This window comes from Neopelma chrysocephalum, unplaced genomic scaffold (genome assembly GCF_003984885.1).
Source record: "Neopelma chrysocephalum unplaced genomic scaffold, ASM398488v2 Primary Assembly neopelma1_43, whole genome shotgun sequence".
Taxonomy (NCBI): Eukaryota; Metazoa; Chordata; class Aves; order Passeriformes; family Pipridae; genus Neopelma; species Neopelma chrysocephalum.
Genome location: NW_020897702.1, coordinates 10,253,345 through 10,269,131, shown reverse-complemented (window position 1 = coordinate 10,269,131; position 15,787 = coordinate 10,253,345). Strand labels below are relative to the sequence as shown.

Below are 15,787 nucleotides of genomic sequence, written 5' to 3'. Positions count from 1 at the left end.
ATTCTTGTGGAGAGCAAAAATTCATATATCTTGTTTATGCCCCAGCTAGGCTTCAAACGAATGAAAATGGGATTTAACTTGTGCCTCTGATTGAAGTATGTAGCTCAGATCTTTCAGGATCTGCTCAGTGGTGGTGACATCAGGTCTCTCTCTGTGCAGACGTGGTGCTAAGTGGTACACTCAAAGTGTTGGATATGTACCCCTGTATCCAATGTGACAGCACTTCGTTTGGCACAAAATCATCTTTGGATCACTCTGTTGTTCTTATAGTTATTTATGTTTGTAATTATGCAGAATGCAGACTTGCCTGTAAATTATATAAATTTTATTTTTCAGGTTGGTTATTGGAATGACATGGATAAATTAGTTTTGATTCAGCATGAACCTACACTTGGAAATGACACTGCAGCCATTGAGAATAGAACAGTAGTTGTCACTACAATTTTGGTAAGGTATTTCTTTTTTTAATACTTATACTGGTGTGTGACACAATCTCATTTCCAGTTATGATCTAATTTAGTCTAACTATTCCTAGGTTAGTGGGAGGGTGAGAGCCATGTATCTTAATTATACTGACTGTCATGTCTGCACAGAGGTTTTTTTGGTATGCATTTAATATAATGATTCTCTTGAAATCAGGTTTTTAAAATTGAGTTGTGGTAATTTTTTTCTTTTATTCAGTCTTTTCCATTTTTTACTGAAGTAAGTCTCAGAAATACAAGTTCTTATAACCTCTAATTGACAAATCTTAGCTCAAAAGAAACTAGAAGAAAAGAAAAACTCAAAACATTCAAATGACAGAATAGAATGAAGGGTATAAAACAAGATGACTATGCCAGTGTCTCTTTTTGTCGATAAATTATAAACTCGGTAATTGACATTATCAAGAGCTAAAATTCTAAGTTCTGTCAACCAATCAGAATTGGATTATCTACTTTTAATTGTGAATGAAAACATGAATTTAGATAATGCATTTGGACATATTTCTTATCATGTTTATTCGGCATTACAATAGAATTTCCATTTTAATAAAATTAAATAGGTTTGTGGTTTGATTTAATGGTGTTTTTAAAGAATGTTTGCAAAGGGGAATGCAGTTGCTTCATTAATTTACATTTTTAGTACACAGTTTTTCAAAACAATTGTTTCTTACAAATATCTATTTTAAACAAAATATTTAACAATTTTTCCTCTGAAGTCAGACATGCCCTTTAAAGCTGATGTTTGTCAAAGCTAACTGGCAAAGGGTGACCTTTACATGACCACTTTTAAGATTTTACGTCTCAGTTCACTGCCCTTTTCACCTGCTTCACTTAGACAAGACATGTTAACCCAATAAACTGTGTCTCAAATGGGAAGGAATATTCTGAATGTGTTGTCAAGAAATATTTTTTCTAAGCTAATATGGAGTTTAAAATAATCCAAAGGAAAGCATCAAGACATTTACTTACTAAAAATGCAGTTAATTACCACATTTTCAGCAGTGTGTATCAGCATTTATACATTAAGTATGTCTTAACAAATCTCCTATTGAGGGTTATCATTCCAGGACACAAGCCAACCAAACGACTATACAGGAATTCAGAATGCAACTCCTAATCAAATTGTGTAACTTTTAATTTTATTTTTGCATGGGACATTTTAAATATATGTATCTTTTTCCTAAAAAAAAAAAAAAAAGACTTGGTGATGGAAAAAAGTATACTTCAGTACAGTCCTCCTCTTTTCAGCCTCTGATGAAGAATCCTATTTTAAGAAATTGATCAAGGAAGAAAAGAGTCCCAAGATGCTGCGAACATTCCTAACTAAGGCTCAAGTATTAACCACCAGTCTAGTAGCATTGAGCTTATTTTTCCATATGGATTACTGTTCCTCTGACTGGATGACCAGGCACTGAACCACCAAGAAAAGTTCTGTGACTAATCTGAAATGTGTAGAACAGATGACGTTAACCTTCAACTTTACCAAGCTGAGAAGAGAACGATGTGAATAACAAGCTTTCAGTCGAAATTTTCCTCTCATGCCAATCCTGAATATCTTTGACTGAAGCTATCATACATGAATACTGTAATTTCCATAAATAGCTCCAAGCTTAGGAGAACCAAGTAAAATATAATAATGAAAACTAATATAAAATGTTCCTGTTTGCCAGAAAGGAAAACAAGGAAAACAAGAAACCTTTTAAAATGTGTTATCTTGCCTGTCCTGTTTGCATTGAAGCATTTGATGTGCATAATAAATGTTATCTTCAAAAGAACTTTTCCAGCCCCTGTATTGAAAGGACTGGTGGGATCATTTACAAAACCAAAAAGCTGAATTAATATTCCAAAGCATGCCCTGTGTTTATGCAGCATGTCATTTTTGGATAAATGCAAATAATTGAAAGCAGCACTGCTTCTTGACCAAAAGTGTCCCCTTTCCATGTTTCAAAATCACAGTGCAAGAGAAATATATCAGAATTTGGTTTGAATAAGAATATATGGTGATTTCTGCCGTATCATGCCTGTCTCCCATCCACTCCACTGGGAGCTGCACACATGATGCTAAAGGCAGAATAGAACCATGATTCTTACTATTGGTCTGCTATGGCCATGTATTTAGCATCCACAAGCATATGATCACACACACAAAGAAAAGATATATTTAACTAGAATAACTTTCATGTTGCAAATGCCATAGAGACTTTTTCACCTCTTCATTGCCCTCTTCACATTGAAAGGAAGTTGAACCATTGTAGATGACACATTTAATTTTGGTTGCATGCATATTTTCCAACATTAAACTGAAAAGCTTCTGCAAACAGTCCTGTCAGGCTTTTCAGTCTTTGAAGACAGGTGGCATGGCAGCATAGGAAAAGTTTACAAGTTTTCAGCATGGCTCGCTTTAATTTTTGCCTGAAGTCAAATAGCACAAACTGATTTTCCTCCGTTTCTTCACTTTTCACAAGTCTATGCTTACTTTGCTGTAGTGTGGCTGTAAAACTATTGCATAGAAAGTGTATTATAATGAATTAGCTCTGCACTCAAAGAACTTAGTACAGTATTTTCTACTTGGCAAAATGTTTTCTTCATTTGTAACATAGTAAGAGCATGTAGACTTTATTTTACATATTCTGTTTAGGCATGCAGCCTATCCCCCGATTAGTCATGTGGTGAAGTAGCAGCCCAGAGAGGGAAGGCAGCAAGGGCAGCTGATGTTCTTTACCAGCTGCCATGCTCTTTATAGTTCCTGTTCTGCACATTATGTATATGATGCACAGCCTCCTGCACATCTGGAAAGGACAGATTTTCTACCTGTGTGCAGAAGCATTCCCTTCAGGATGCGGGGGTGCGACCTCCAAATGCACAGTAGTCACCCTGTATGACCAGAGAAGGGATGCCATTTGCAGCCTTGCTCTAACACTGAGGTAAAGTGAGTGACTTGTCTAGTTAGGAAGAATGATCATCTCTAATTTAGCAAGTTGAGAAATATAGTGACAAGTTGTTAAGGTAGAATATAGGGAAGTAGGCTGTGAAGACTAATCTGAACTCTCAAATACATTTCATGATAGAGCCAACTCTGTACTTACTCTGAGATTGCAAAATTTAAAAATCACAAAAATCCTTTCGAACCAAAGCTTGATGTATATGAGCTGCATTGTGGCTTCCAGTTCAATATTTTAATGAGATATCCTTGGTGCTGGCAGATTAAGTTTCAAGGGCGGGATCCAGTTCTCAACTGAGTCACCCAAATGTAGATGACTTTACAAAGGATATTGATTCACTTGCATTCAGTGACATTAAAGATGCTGTAGGATACACAGCCTGTCCCCCATTTACCTATCTGTAAAGGGGCAGCACAAAGGACCTGCAGAATGGTACTTTGGGGTCAAATACATTAGGGTATCTCAGATGACAGGTACCTTTCATTAGAGGACTGAGAACCACCCTCATCAGTTTTGACTGATATACTCTTGATAGAGACTTACCTCAAAAAATCTAATTATAAACTTTTTCTCATAATAGAAAAATATTTTTTCATTAGAAATTTTATTAATTAAATTCTTCAGTAGACTGGAGAATAAAAAAAGAAGTTTGTTGCATGACAATAATAAAGACGTCAAACCGAATCCTGAACACTTTATTCAGAAAAAAAAAAGGTCACTATAAAAACCTTCCATTGACATTTACAGAAATTTCTTTCAGAATAAAGTGTGATAATGTGTACCAGTCCTGTTCTAAAAAGCAGAAATTTCCTTGCACAAATATTTGTCACTTTTACAAATTATTTTTGTAACATTTGAAATCAACTTTAGAATAGGAAAGCCAAGCATAGATCTGTTTGGTATTTGGATTAGTTACTTTCTCCAGCTTCCCTTGTAGTATGAATCATCCATCAGCTTTCAGCATTTTACTGTACACATGAATTTGTGGCAATGTGATGGAATAATTTGTTTACATCTATAAAGGTAATTGTTGCAGACATCAACTTGTATTTACAAATGTTAAGTATTGTTATGAAATTGTGAATTATTTAAGTAAAGCTTGCACCATTTCAAATATCTGTTCCGTGCTAGTCATTGATCATTTCAATGTGGACTTCTCCTTGATTCACTACCCCATAGAATACTATTAAGCAGCCGAAATCTTGCAAATATTGCCGTGTTAAACCTCATTCAGCAGTAAATCAGATGTGTGTTTTACATCAGTAGGTTAAGAGCTTATAGTTTAAAAATATAGTAAATACAAAGATGGTTGGGAGAGATAATCTTTATATTAGACAAGATGCTGTAACTGGAAACAGTGAAAAAGTATTCCTACTGTTTTCAGCTATTTCAGCTGATCTAATAGAAGACATCTCTCCGTAAGTGTCTTGCATATCTTTTATCTTTAGACTAGGATGGCTACACTAACATTACTACTAATTTAGAAAATGCTATTGCAATAGATTATACAGAAAAAAGGTCTTTTTTAATGCCACAGCTAGAAAAGAGCATCAAGATATGGCTGAGTATATGCTATTGATCAATTCAGCTATTTCATGACTTTGCAGCATGACCTTGAAAGTAATCTGTGTAAGTTACTTGCTAGTAAACCAGTAAAGCTTGCCTTTCTATGTCCTTTTATTATTATAACATCTGCACACCTCAGTTTGAAACACCCTCAAAGTCTGAAATTACAGAACCTAAAAGTAGTGCTGCTATTAGATTTATTTCTTAAAGACAGTCTTTATCAGAAACTCACATTCAGTCCCATCCACATCCCCCCATCAAATTCTACCTTGAAAATAGATATCTCATAATTTGGCAGGTAATGTAGGCACAACAATTAAAGCAACTATTATTTCGTCATCATCATCATGGCTAGGCTTCGCAAACGAAGATTTGGGAAGGGGTCTACCCACATTTGTTGCAGGCACGTTGGTGGCTAAAAAGGCCAATACGAGATAGACATGTCCGGTTGCAAAAGGCACAGCAGAAAGACTCCTTAGATGGTATATTCTGGAAGGCTCAATTATTTACTCTGTATGAAATAGGTAGGAGGGAAAGAACAACATAGTAAGCAAACCATAGTAGGTGTTCCTGTTATCTTTAGTTGTATAATTTCACACTGGCAGATCACACTCAATTGCTGCTTCTTTTAAAGCAGTCACAGCAAGAGGTATTACCTTACGCTATAATTGCATTATAAGAAATGTTCTTGGCTGTATTTTGCTCTAAATCAGTATGACCATTGTGAAGAAAAGAAAGTGGATGCAGTTCCTCCAAGTCACCCAAGTCAGATCCCTGTCAGAACCCAGGCCTTCTGAGTCCTCACTTGGTGTCCTTCCACTGAATGGAATCGCCTCTGCTCTTACCTACCAAGGACAGAATTGGGGCCTCCCACTTCCCTTCTCACTGGACCCTCACAGAACTCCTGGGGAGGAGGGCTGAAGATCATTTAACCTTTAACAGGAAAAATGACGCATCTGTCACTTTGCTGTGCAGAAACAGTTGAAGTGCTTTTTCTGTAGAAGCCCTGTCAGTGGTGAGGTGCAGGCAGATGCACAGTGTCTGGGTTTTGGAAGAAGGAGCAGGCTGACCTGGTGTCCTCTGTGTCTGTCTTCTTTGTGTTCATCTCCAGAGTTATTATTTCCTGGTGTGACTCTAATTGTATGCCTTTTGCTTGGGATTTATGGCTGAATCAAAAGAACTAGCAGTCACCAACTCCGGTCTTTGGAAAACAAAATTGCTTTTGAGGTGCAGCAAGCAAATGTAGCTGAAGCTTACAAGGAGAGTTCAGAAATTCTGGACACTGGACAAACTTGATTGTAGTTCTAGCTAGCAGTTGGCTAAATCACAGACAGGAGGCATAGGATTTTTGCCTCTGTTTCTTTTAAACCAGTTTTGTTCAGTCACATGTAGAAAGACACTGATTTTGGGTTTCCTCTCATGGGAACAAAAAGCCTACATGAGGGAGGAACAGTTGATACATGTGGCCAAAATAGTTCCCAAAATCAACATCTACTGCAAAGAAAGGGCAGGATGCATTCTCTGTGTTTTTCTCCCTCTATGGGAAAAGACACTCATGTAATGACACGTATCCTCCCTTGTTAAATACCTAATAGAGGTTACAAAATTTCTGTTGCTTGGAGCTGGTGTTCCTGTAGTTTCAATGAAACAGACATTGTCATACTACATATTTATATTTTTTTTTTTTTTGGTACTAATTTTATCTGTAGAAAAGAAGTGAATAGGGCAGAGTACTACCAACGTTAGTGTCAAAAGACCCAAAATTACCCCGGGCCAGCACAGAGAAAACTTAAATTGCCAGTATTTTGAGATGTAAATTCAAACAAAAGGTGACTTTAGTCACCCTTTATATTAGAAAAATATTAATTATGTGAAGGGATATGAATATATTAATATGAATATAAATATGAATTTATGTGAAGTGATTTAAAATACCACCAGAAAGTATAGTTTTACTTAATGATTGCTAAAGTCTGAATCCACAGAGCTAAAAAGAAAAATGTAGCCTTGATATCCCAGTCATGTAATGTTCACTGTTGTGATGGTATGGTTTACACAGGAAATGCAAGGTCCACTTTTCAAGACAGGTTTTACTTGTTTCCAGTGACACTCGCCACTCGAAAATATTTTAGTACTTCATTTTCATGCCACATGTGGAGTCACTGTCAACTTAATACCATTCTTGTCCATGCATATTGCTTAGGTTCATCCTAAAAGACCTTGCAGAATCTGCAGTGTTTATTTGAAGCAGAAGATGCGTGTTTCCTTGGGAATATATTTCTATGTTCTCACTAAAACGTATGTAGCCTCTTAGTAGTTATGCATTCTAAACCTCAAGAAAGCAAGTCATTCAGGCTCTGCATCTGAAATTACACAGACAGTAACCACACTACGTTAGAGGATATGTTTACTGAAGTCAGAAGTGTACATTGTACCTCCATTATCTCACGGTCCTTTGCATTGTATAGGTTTAACCTCTACTCTATGCTTTAAATTTAGCATATCCTGCACTAAGGTCTTTCTTTTAAAACAAAGTAAGGTTGATAAATCTTGTGAAATGTATAAGCCAAATTACAGTGTAAATAGTATACCTTTCCAGAGGGATTTCTGTTCATACATTTTAATTTAAATGTGCTAATACTACCCATGAGCTTTTGATAAAGTGTGTGTTGTTCAGTCAGTACATGACATGGGTTTTTTTTCAGAGTATATTCAGTGCACTTCTCCTTTACAGTTCTGCTTCTTTTATTATAGGAAGCCCCATATGTTATGTTCAAGAAAAACCATGATACGTTTGAAGGGAATGACAAGTTTGAAGGATACTGTGTAGATCTGGCATCAGAAATTGCAAAACATATTGGTATCAAGTACAAAATTGCCATTGTTCCTGATGGAAAATATGGAGCAAGGGATCCAGAGACAAAAATCTGGAATGGGATGGTGGGAGAACTTGTTTATGGGGTAAGCATACCAATTTTTGAAGCAGGATTTAATTTATCATAGTATAAGTCATAAAATAGGAAGTACATATGCATTTTTTTTAACCTTGGGGTCACAAAAAAGAAACAGAGTCTTGTTTCAGATCTCTGTGTTTTCACCTATTTTCAAGAGAAAAGCAAATAGTTTCATCCAAGTTCTACTGTTTATTTGACTCGTACCTTGTAATGTTAGAACATCCATAGTGTGCATATCCCTTAAAAATTCATTAATGTTAAAGACCATCTATTCCTGATACATTGTAAAACTTAGTTGGGAAGAATATCACTCATTAATTCATTTTCATGGAATGGTGGACAGATCTTTTAAAAAAGATAGGACTCTTGCTCTAGTTTGAGAACTGGAGAATCCACCATTATATATTAAACATATGTAACAAACCACTACAGGCAAGTACACAATTAGGCAATTCAGAATGAAGACAGTCTTTTAAGATGAACAAAAATAATAATATTTTAAGAGCAAACTTGGTAAGTTAACAACTGAGAGCATTATGTTATACAGTGATCTGGAGAAGGATTCTTCAGAATAGCATAACAGTTAACAATTCTGTTTACACATAAAGTCCTAATATTTAATCAAAATAGTTCCAGCAAGCCCAAATAAATATTTGCAGTATCTGAGGTTACCAAAAGTAGCAAAACTCAGAGCTGAACTTGCTGATGACTGCGGTTGCTAGTATCTGCCCTGAGAACAGATCAGTATTCTTAAGAAATTTTCATTTCAGTGATGGAATAAAAAAAATCCTCAAACTATTCAGGTGAGAATATTTCCACCAGTGAACTCATAATATGCCTCAACCTTCATATAAAAAAACTCCTGCATAACGGTTGATCCATCCACAGTTGCAGTTTTCACATTTCCAGTGATGGTTTGGGCCATATGTGGCAAAGGCCTTGTGGCTTTCCTAGCAGCTCCATTTCAATTCCCTTCTGTCAGCTAAGTATGGCTGATAAATTTTGTCAACATCTTCTCCATTAGCATCAGATCAAGGGACTCTACAGAATGAAACACTCTGTGGGCTGTAGGAGTGTGGGAAATGGTCCCCCAGGATGTTGGTGATTTCACCCAGCCATGGGAATGGGAAGGTTATATCTTCACAAAACTCTATGTTCTTGGAAGTTCATGAAGGAACCAGCCTCAAGTATGTCTTTGAAGAGTAGAACTACTGACTGTCACCAAGCATGTATATCTACTTTAGTGGCTTGGAAGCAGCTCAACTCATAGGATATTAAAAAACAAAGATTTTTCAGACTTACTTTATCAAGTATGGAGGTTACCCCTTGTCTGGCTTTTAATTGCAATAGCAAGCTCATGGACATCAATGGCCAAGCACTGTTTTACACCAGAAGTTTTTCTCAATATTCCAAGAAATTTTATCCTTTATGAGAAAATTCCCTTGCCCAAATGCAAATTTGCAGTGGACTATCATCTAGTTGAAAATTATAGAGGAAACTTGATATTACACTTTCATTTTCTGTTTGTTTGGGGGTTTTTTTCCTCCTTTTATCTTTGAAAATTTACCTAATCAAACCCAAACTGCCTTAGTACTACGCTGGCATACAAAGGGCTGTTAGGAAGCTCACACGGATGTATCAACACCTGTGGCTGTTAACATAGCTGAAAGCAATAAAGCTCACAGGCATGAGGAACCTGTTGCAAATTACCTGCATGAAGAGGATAACCCAGAATACATGGCTAACACTTCATTTTTTGTAATGAGGTGAAGGCTCTTTCCGATTCTCTGTTTAGGAAGGCTACAGTCTCATTGTGATTCAGGGACTAAGCTGCAGCAAGGCTCTTGGAACTGCTTTTTTATTGAAGAACTAAGAGAATTTGGCTGTTGCCTACCGCTCTACTGTCTGAAGGCTCCTTGAGGCTATATCTATCCTAGTTGTATCAGTGGCACCAGCGAGTGTTCCTGTGCTTTGGAACTTGCCTGACTAATCTGCTAAATTGCAATGCTCCCTGATATATTTTTGGCCCATAGTTACTGTCCAAAAGAATTCTTGAGCCCAACTGGACACTAGGATGGGGGAGAGACCATTCCCTATAAGCAGCTTGAATGCAGTCATGCTGGTTTAGAGGTCAGGTGACGTTCATGGTAACGACACAGGCTGTCAGGTGCGGGTTGGGCTTAAGGCCAAGAGCTACACCAAGTGTGTTAAATGTACTTTTACAGTTGTGGCTTGAAAGGAAATAGTTCTTTCTGTTAACTTATAAAGTTTGCTGTTAAAGATTTCCACAGGGAATCCCTCAAGAGCATCCTCCCTGCAAATTCCTTGAATCCTTGCCAGAAGATTTACAGAGACTCAGGTTCCCAGGCCTATTTGACATAGAGAAAGCAGAAAAATCAGCTAGCCAGAGACTTTACTGCAAAGCTCTGCTAGAAGAGTATGTTCATTTTCTCTGATAGACCTCCTAATCACAAATACAAGTACTCTGAGTAGTTGGCTATGCTTCAAGCAAGGCTTTTTATGTGCAGCCAGGATTGGGACAGAATTTCCAACCTAATTAACAAGTTAACGAGATGATCTGTTTGGGAAACATTTACAGCTTTTAATTCCCAACCACATTAAAGGATTAACAGACAGTTTTTGCTGGCCAGTGAGATTGGACTCTTTCTATGCGTAAAAGACTCATCTGCTTTTCTGCTCTTTGCATTATACCCCAGTGCCCCTTAGCCCTATCCATGTTACTGAGGATAGACATGTGACAACTTGTCTATGTTCCCTTGAGACCTGTATGCAGCACTGCTTGTTCTGGTACCTGGACGCTCAGGTGCTGCACAGAGCAGTTTAGTTGTTTCCTAAACTCTGTAGCTGATTTTTCTATCAGGTCCCAGAGGAAACAGCATATGAAGTTCCGCCCTGTAAAGTTTTGCTAATGGATTTGCTGTATGGATTGTCATGCTGGAGATGGTTTTGTTTTTAGCACTCTGTTAAAAACTACCAGGAAATCTTGGTCATTTGTCCCTGATATATCCAAATGCATGCAGTAGTCCATGTGAATTCTACTTGCCTCGATATCTAGCTCACAGGAAAAATGCTGGCTGGGGATGAAATACCATTAAGCATGTGCAACAGGTGTTTTCAAATGCACTAGCAGTCAGTTCCAATTAAATATTCATTCTCCTGACACAGAATGTTGTCCTTTTACTGCTTAACACAAAAGGTTACAATTCATTTCTGTTCAAAACCTGAGAAGCCATTAGTTTCTGAGATTGAAATCACTTTCTGCATGATTTTTCTTAGATAGATTTACTAACTTCACACAACTTGTACCAAGCATATATTTTATTCACAATAATGATATATTCCAAAGAAAATGTCTCTCACCATCAGAGTCAGTCTTGTCTCATTGTATAATATTGGAGGGATCCCCAATGCATCTGTATTTGGTAGTGGTGCAGCCTTAATTGAAATACTGTTACAGATGCAGTTGATTCAACTGTGAAGTATCATTAGTCTTTGTCAAAACAGATTTCACTGGCAACAAAATCATTAATTGCTTGCACCATACTTATATTGTTAATCATTTAAATCCATAATTATATGGTGTACATTAACTGGGCAAAGCACAGTTGCTGGTAATTATCATGCACAGTTATTGCCATCATTTAGTTTTCACAATGGCACACAGTAGTCTCATAAAAATAATAAATAATAATATTATTATTTATATAATATCAGTTTTGGGCAGCTGCACTTTTTTCAGGTTTTTTGGCATTTAATTGTGACCTAGCTATATACTGTCCCTTTACATTTATTGGCATGAAATGGATTTATCTACATTATGAATCATCTGATACTAGATCTCTATTGTAAAGAAATTGGATAAGTTCCTATTTCTCCTCTTAAACTTCTTCAAGTACTGTTGGCAGCTAGTTCTGTTGTAGTTCAAGTTCTGCATATCCTCTTTGAGCATTTAAATTTGGTAAGATAAATCTTATCCAGTGTTTCATATATGATATGCAATGTGCTAAGTAGGTCTTTAATATCCCTTCAATTGACACTAAAATGGTGATGTCACTTCTCCAATTCACATTGTGAAAACTAACAACCCTCAAGGATCTCTATTTTAATCCCAGTGGCAATCTGTAGACACACAAAAAAAACCTGTTAGCCAAGATCTTTGAAGACCAATGACCAGGTCTGTCGTTTACCCTGCATTATTGAAGATACTGCTGTGTGACAAAGACAGAGAAGGTTGGCAGTAATAGATCACAGTTGCCATGAGTCTTTCACTTAATTAATTACAAGGACTCCACAATAGGTATTCTCAGAAACCAAAATTTAGAAATATAAAAGACATTGGCTCTAAAGAAGGAAACCATTCTTCTAGAAAAAAAGGAAGTTATGAGTGAGATAAAATATAAAAATATGCAGGAAAGCCAGTAGCCCAAACCATCCTACAGTCCCTAGACTACAGAAACAAAGTTTACTTTACAATTTTCAGGCTACTAAAAAATATATTTTAGACATGGTATCTTTCTTCATATAATACTTATTTTCATAAATATCTATTTCAGTAAGACTTATGTAATCACAAGGCATCAAGAAGCCAAATTTTTAAAAATGCCTTGTATTACAAAACTTAAGACAAAATTCAGAGAATTAGCAGTGTTGTCATAATGTTTACCCAAGATATTATCACCAGAGATAATTTCTGATACCTTTGCAAAATTATGATTTTAGATGCGTTACTTAAACTGTAATAACTTTACATAACATTATAAGTGCTTGCATCGCAAATATTTCAGAATGACAGATACAATCGGATGATTAATATATAGCAATTTTAATACAAATTTGCCTGTTTGGACCATTGCACTGGAATGAGTCAGTTCTTTTCAATTATTCACAATTATAAAACTGCCAAAATAGGTTTAAATTTTAAATACACAAAATTAGTTTAAAATTAAAATCCATAAAATATATATAACTCAGTATAATGGTGTATAAAATAGAAAACATGTATTATTTTAAATGCATTTACCTGTTTCAAAGTTTTAAGATGACAAAAAAGCCTACATTTCAATTTCTTTTTTCCTTTGTCACCCAAGCTATTTACATAACACTTGGATTAAACTATTCAAGCCCATCTTTATTTTTCACCATTTTAATCTCATTGAAACAACAAAGTGTTCACAAAATATGCTCAATTACCCTTCTTAACCCATAAGCTGTATAAAAGTCCCCAGGCTCTGTGATTGTACCTAGACACAGCACCATGGTGATGAATAGGAAAAAGGTTGCAGCAGCTTTGCATCTGTTCCCCTCCCACAGGTGCACCTTTTGGCCCAGTTCTCCTTGCAATTCCCATCTGAAGTGCTGCTGTAATGACAGTTTTAGCATACAAGGCAAGGAAAGGAGCAAATCTTAACATGAAGTTGCATCCCTAATGACAAAAATGATCCGTTAGCTTACCTACAATATCTTATAATTCATGCAGACGTCATTGTTAGCAATCATAATCAGTAATGACTCATTCAAGATTGGCATTTTAATTCTAAAAACATGTTAAAAACACATTTAAAAATATTCCTGACACAAGTGGGAATGGATTCAGCACACTTTTTTTCCTTTCATCACGTGATTTCATACACTTATTTTCTGTATACTAAGCTTTTTTCACTGTTTAAAATGTGATTATTCCTATTGAATTATCTTTCTGTCAAGACAACTGTGTGCAGTTTGGTGGAATCACAGCAATAGTTAATCTATTAATTTGGTTAATTTAGTTAATCTAGTTAATTTGCGGCTTCACGCTATTTGGAGCTTCCTTGAGTCTATGAGCTGGTTTCCCTTGAAAAATTATTATGTCTTATGAAAATATGACAATAAATTACTGTTTCTGGGATCATCAAAAAAAAAATCTCTGTACGTTCAGTGATTATAGGGTCATTCTCATTTTTTGTTCTTCCTTAAATTCCTTTACTTTAAATCTAAATTAGTGCCTAAAATGATTTTCCTACACTGTTGCTCACCTCTGTAAGATTTAAGAGTCTTCTGCTTAGCAGAAAAATTAAGTATTTGTATAGTTCTTTAAACTAAAAACCTGCAATATGTATGTTTTACTAAACGCATATGGAATAAATACAGAGTGTGATAGAAAGAAGCAGAACAATGTTATAGAGCGTTTAAGCCGCAGTGTCCTAATGTTAATAACATACCTTTGGAATTAGCTGCTTAGCTGAGTGTATAAACCAACCTCAATTAATCTATACATCTATATTTCTTTTTTCTTTATAGAAAGCAGAGATTGCTGTTGCGCCTCTGACCATCACTTTGGTACGAGAAGAGGTCATTGATTTTTCTAAGCCTTTTATGAGTTTGGGGATATCCATTATGATCAAAAAGCCCCAGAAATCTAAACCAGGAGTGTTTTCCTTCTTGGACCCTTTGGCGTATGAGATCTGGATGTGCATAGTCTTTGCCTACATTGGTGTCAGTGTGGTCCTGTTCCTAGTTAGCAGGTTTAGTCCGTATGAGTGGCACACAGAAGAACCAGAGGATGGGAAAGAAGGACCCAGTGACCAGCCTCCCAATGAGTTTGGCATATTCAACAGCCTCTGGTTTTCCCTGGGTGCCTTTATGCAACAAGGATGTGATATTTCCCCAAGGTTTGTGTCAAATCTTTTTACATTTGCATTTTATCTTCAACACTGAAGCATAAAATCTTCCTTCGTTAATTTTCCTGGCAGTGTTTTCTTCAGGAAGCCTTTTTTTTTTTTTTAATAACCATGATAAGGCCAACAGATAATCTGCTTTGAATTTCAGTCATTACTGTTATTTTACCAATGTCAATGTGCATAAACCACAAACAGATCTCAGGAATAGCAGGTACGCACAAGGAAAATTCCACTGAGTTGAATTCAGAGAAACTGTGTTGTTGCTAGTTTAGTTCCATTGTATTACATCTATGAAATGCAAAAAATCATACTGAATATTTGCCCTCCATCAAGGAATCTCCCATTTCTGTCCTTGTCAAGTTCTACAGTGCTGCTTTGCAAATATCACTATCTATGAGAGACAATATTTGACTGTCTGGGTCTGAGAAGCCACTCTGTGTTGCTAAGCTGTGCCTCAGGTCTAATCCATGATTCAAGTCCTGAATTTCTCAACTTTTTAAGATATTCTGAACTTTAGTAGGCGGTAACTATAGCTTCTTAGTTAAACATTATGACCCAATCTTTCAAACTTAAATGCTTCATTTTAGCCATTTGCAGTGAAATTTTGAGTGTTCAGCATTGGCCTAACACGTCTGTTATTGAAGTTAGCAATAAAACTGTTACTGATTAAGAGTGGATGGACATTACTCCTCAACAGCCTTCTCATCAAATTACAGGTATTGGAAAGGAAAATGTAAGTTTTTACTTAACAGAAATGTCTCTGTTACCACAAAATTCTTGCTTCTTAAATAAGAAAAATCTGAATGTTCAAATGATTGCAGTAGCTTGTAGAATGTTTGAAAAGTTTAAGTGACACAAACATTTTAATTCTACAGCCAACATAATCCATGTGCAAAGATTTTTGCAGGTTTCTTTTAAGAGGAAACAGAGAATGCTACTGATTTGCAGATACCATGCTGTATTTTTGTCTTCAAGAAGAGATTGCCTATCCAGTATTTTTGACAATTTTCTTTCCTATTTTAGGCATGTCCTGAAATAATAAACCCACTGAGATTACTGTTCAAGAGAATTCAAGATTCTGTATATGTGTGATACACAATAGTACAGTGAATTTTGTACTGTAGACATTAAGATTTGAGAGTAAAAGCATTTAGTAGTATCTCAAA

General features: G+C 36.0%; 1 protein-coding gene across 10 annotated transcripts in view; it reads left to right on the top strand.

Annotated features, from left to right (window-relative positions):
• GRIA4 (glutamate ionotropic receptor AMPA type subunit 4) overlaps nucleotides 1-15,787 on the top strand; it is a 223,838-nt gene that overhangs the window by 160,010 nt on the left and 48,041 nt on the right. For 9 of the 10 annotated variants that reach the window (XR_003533269.1, XM_027677327.1, XM_027677320.1 and 6 more), the window contains exons 9-11: nucleotides 337-447; nucleotides 7,745-7,951; nucleotides 14,242-14,612. Coding sequence is in view for 9 of the 10 variants with exons in the window: in XM_027677327.1 (XP_027533128.1) it covers nucleotides 337-447; nucleotides 7,745-7,951; nucleotides 14,242-14,612 (689 nt within the window). In the remaining variant the exon portion in view is untranslated. Of the gene's footprint in view, nucleotides 1-336; nucleotides 448-1,730; nucleotides 4,543-7,744; nucleotides 7,952-14,241; nucleotides 14,613-15,787 lie in introns of those variants that run through there. The other variant, XM_027677328.1, reaches the window with a different exon arrangement.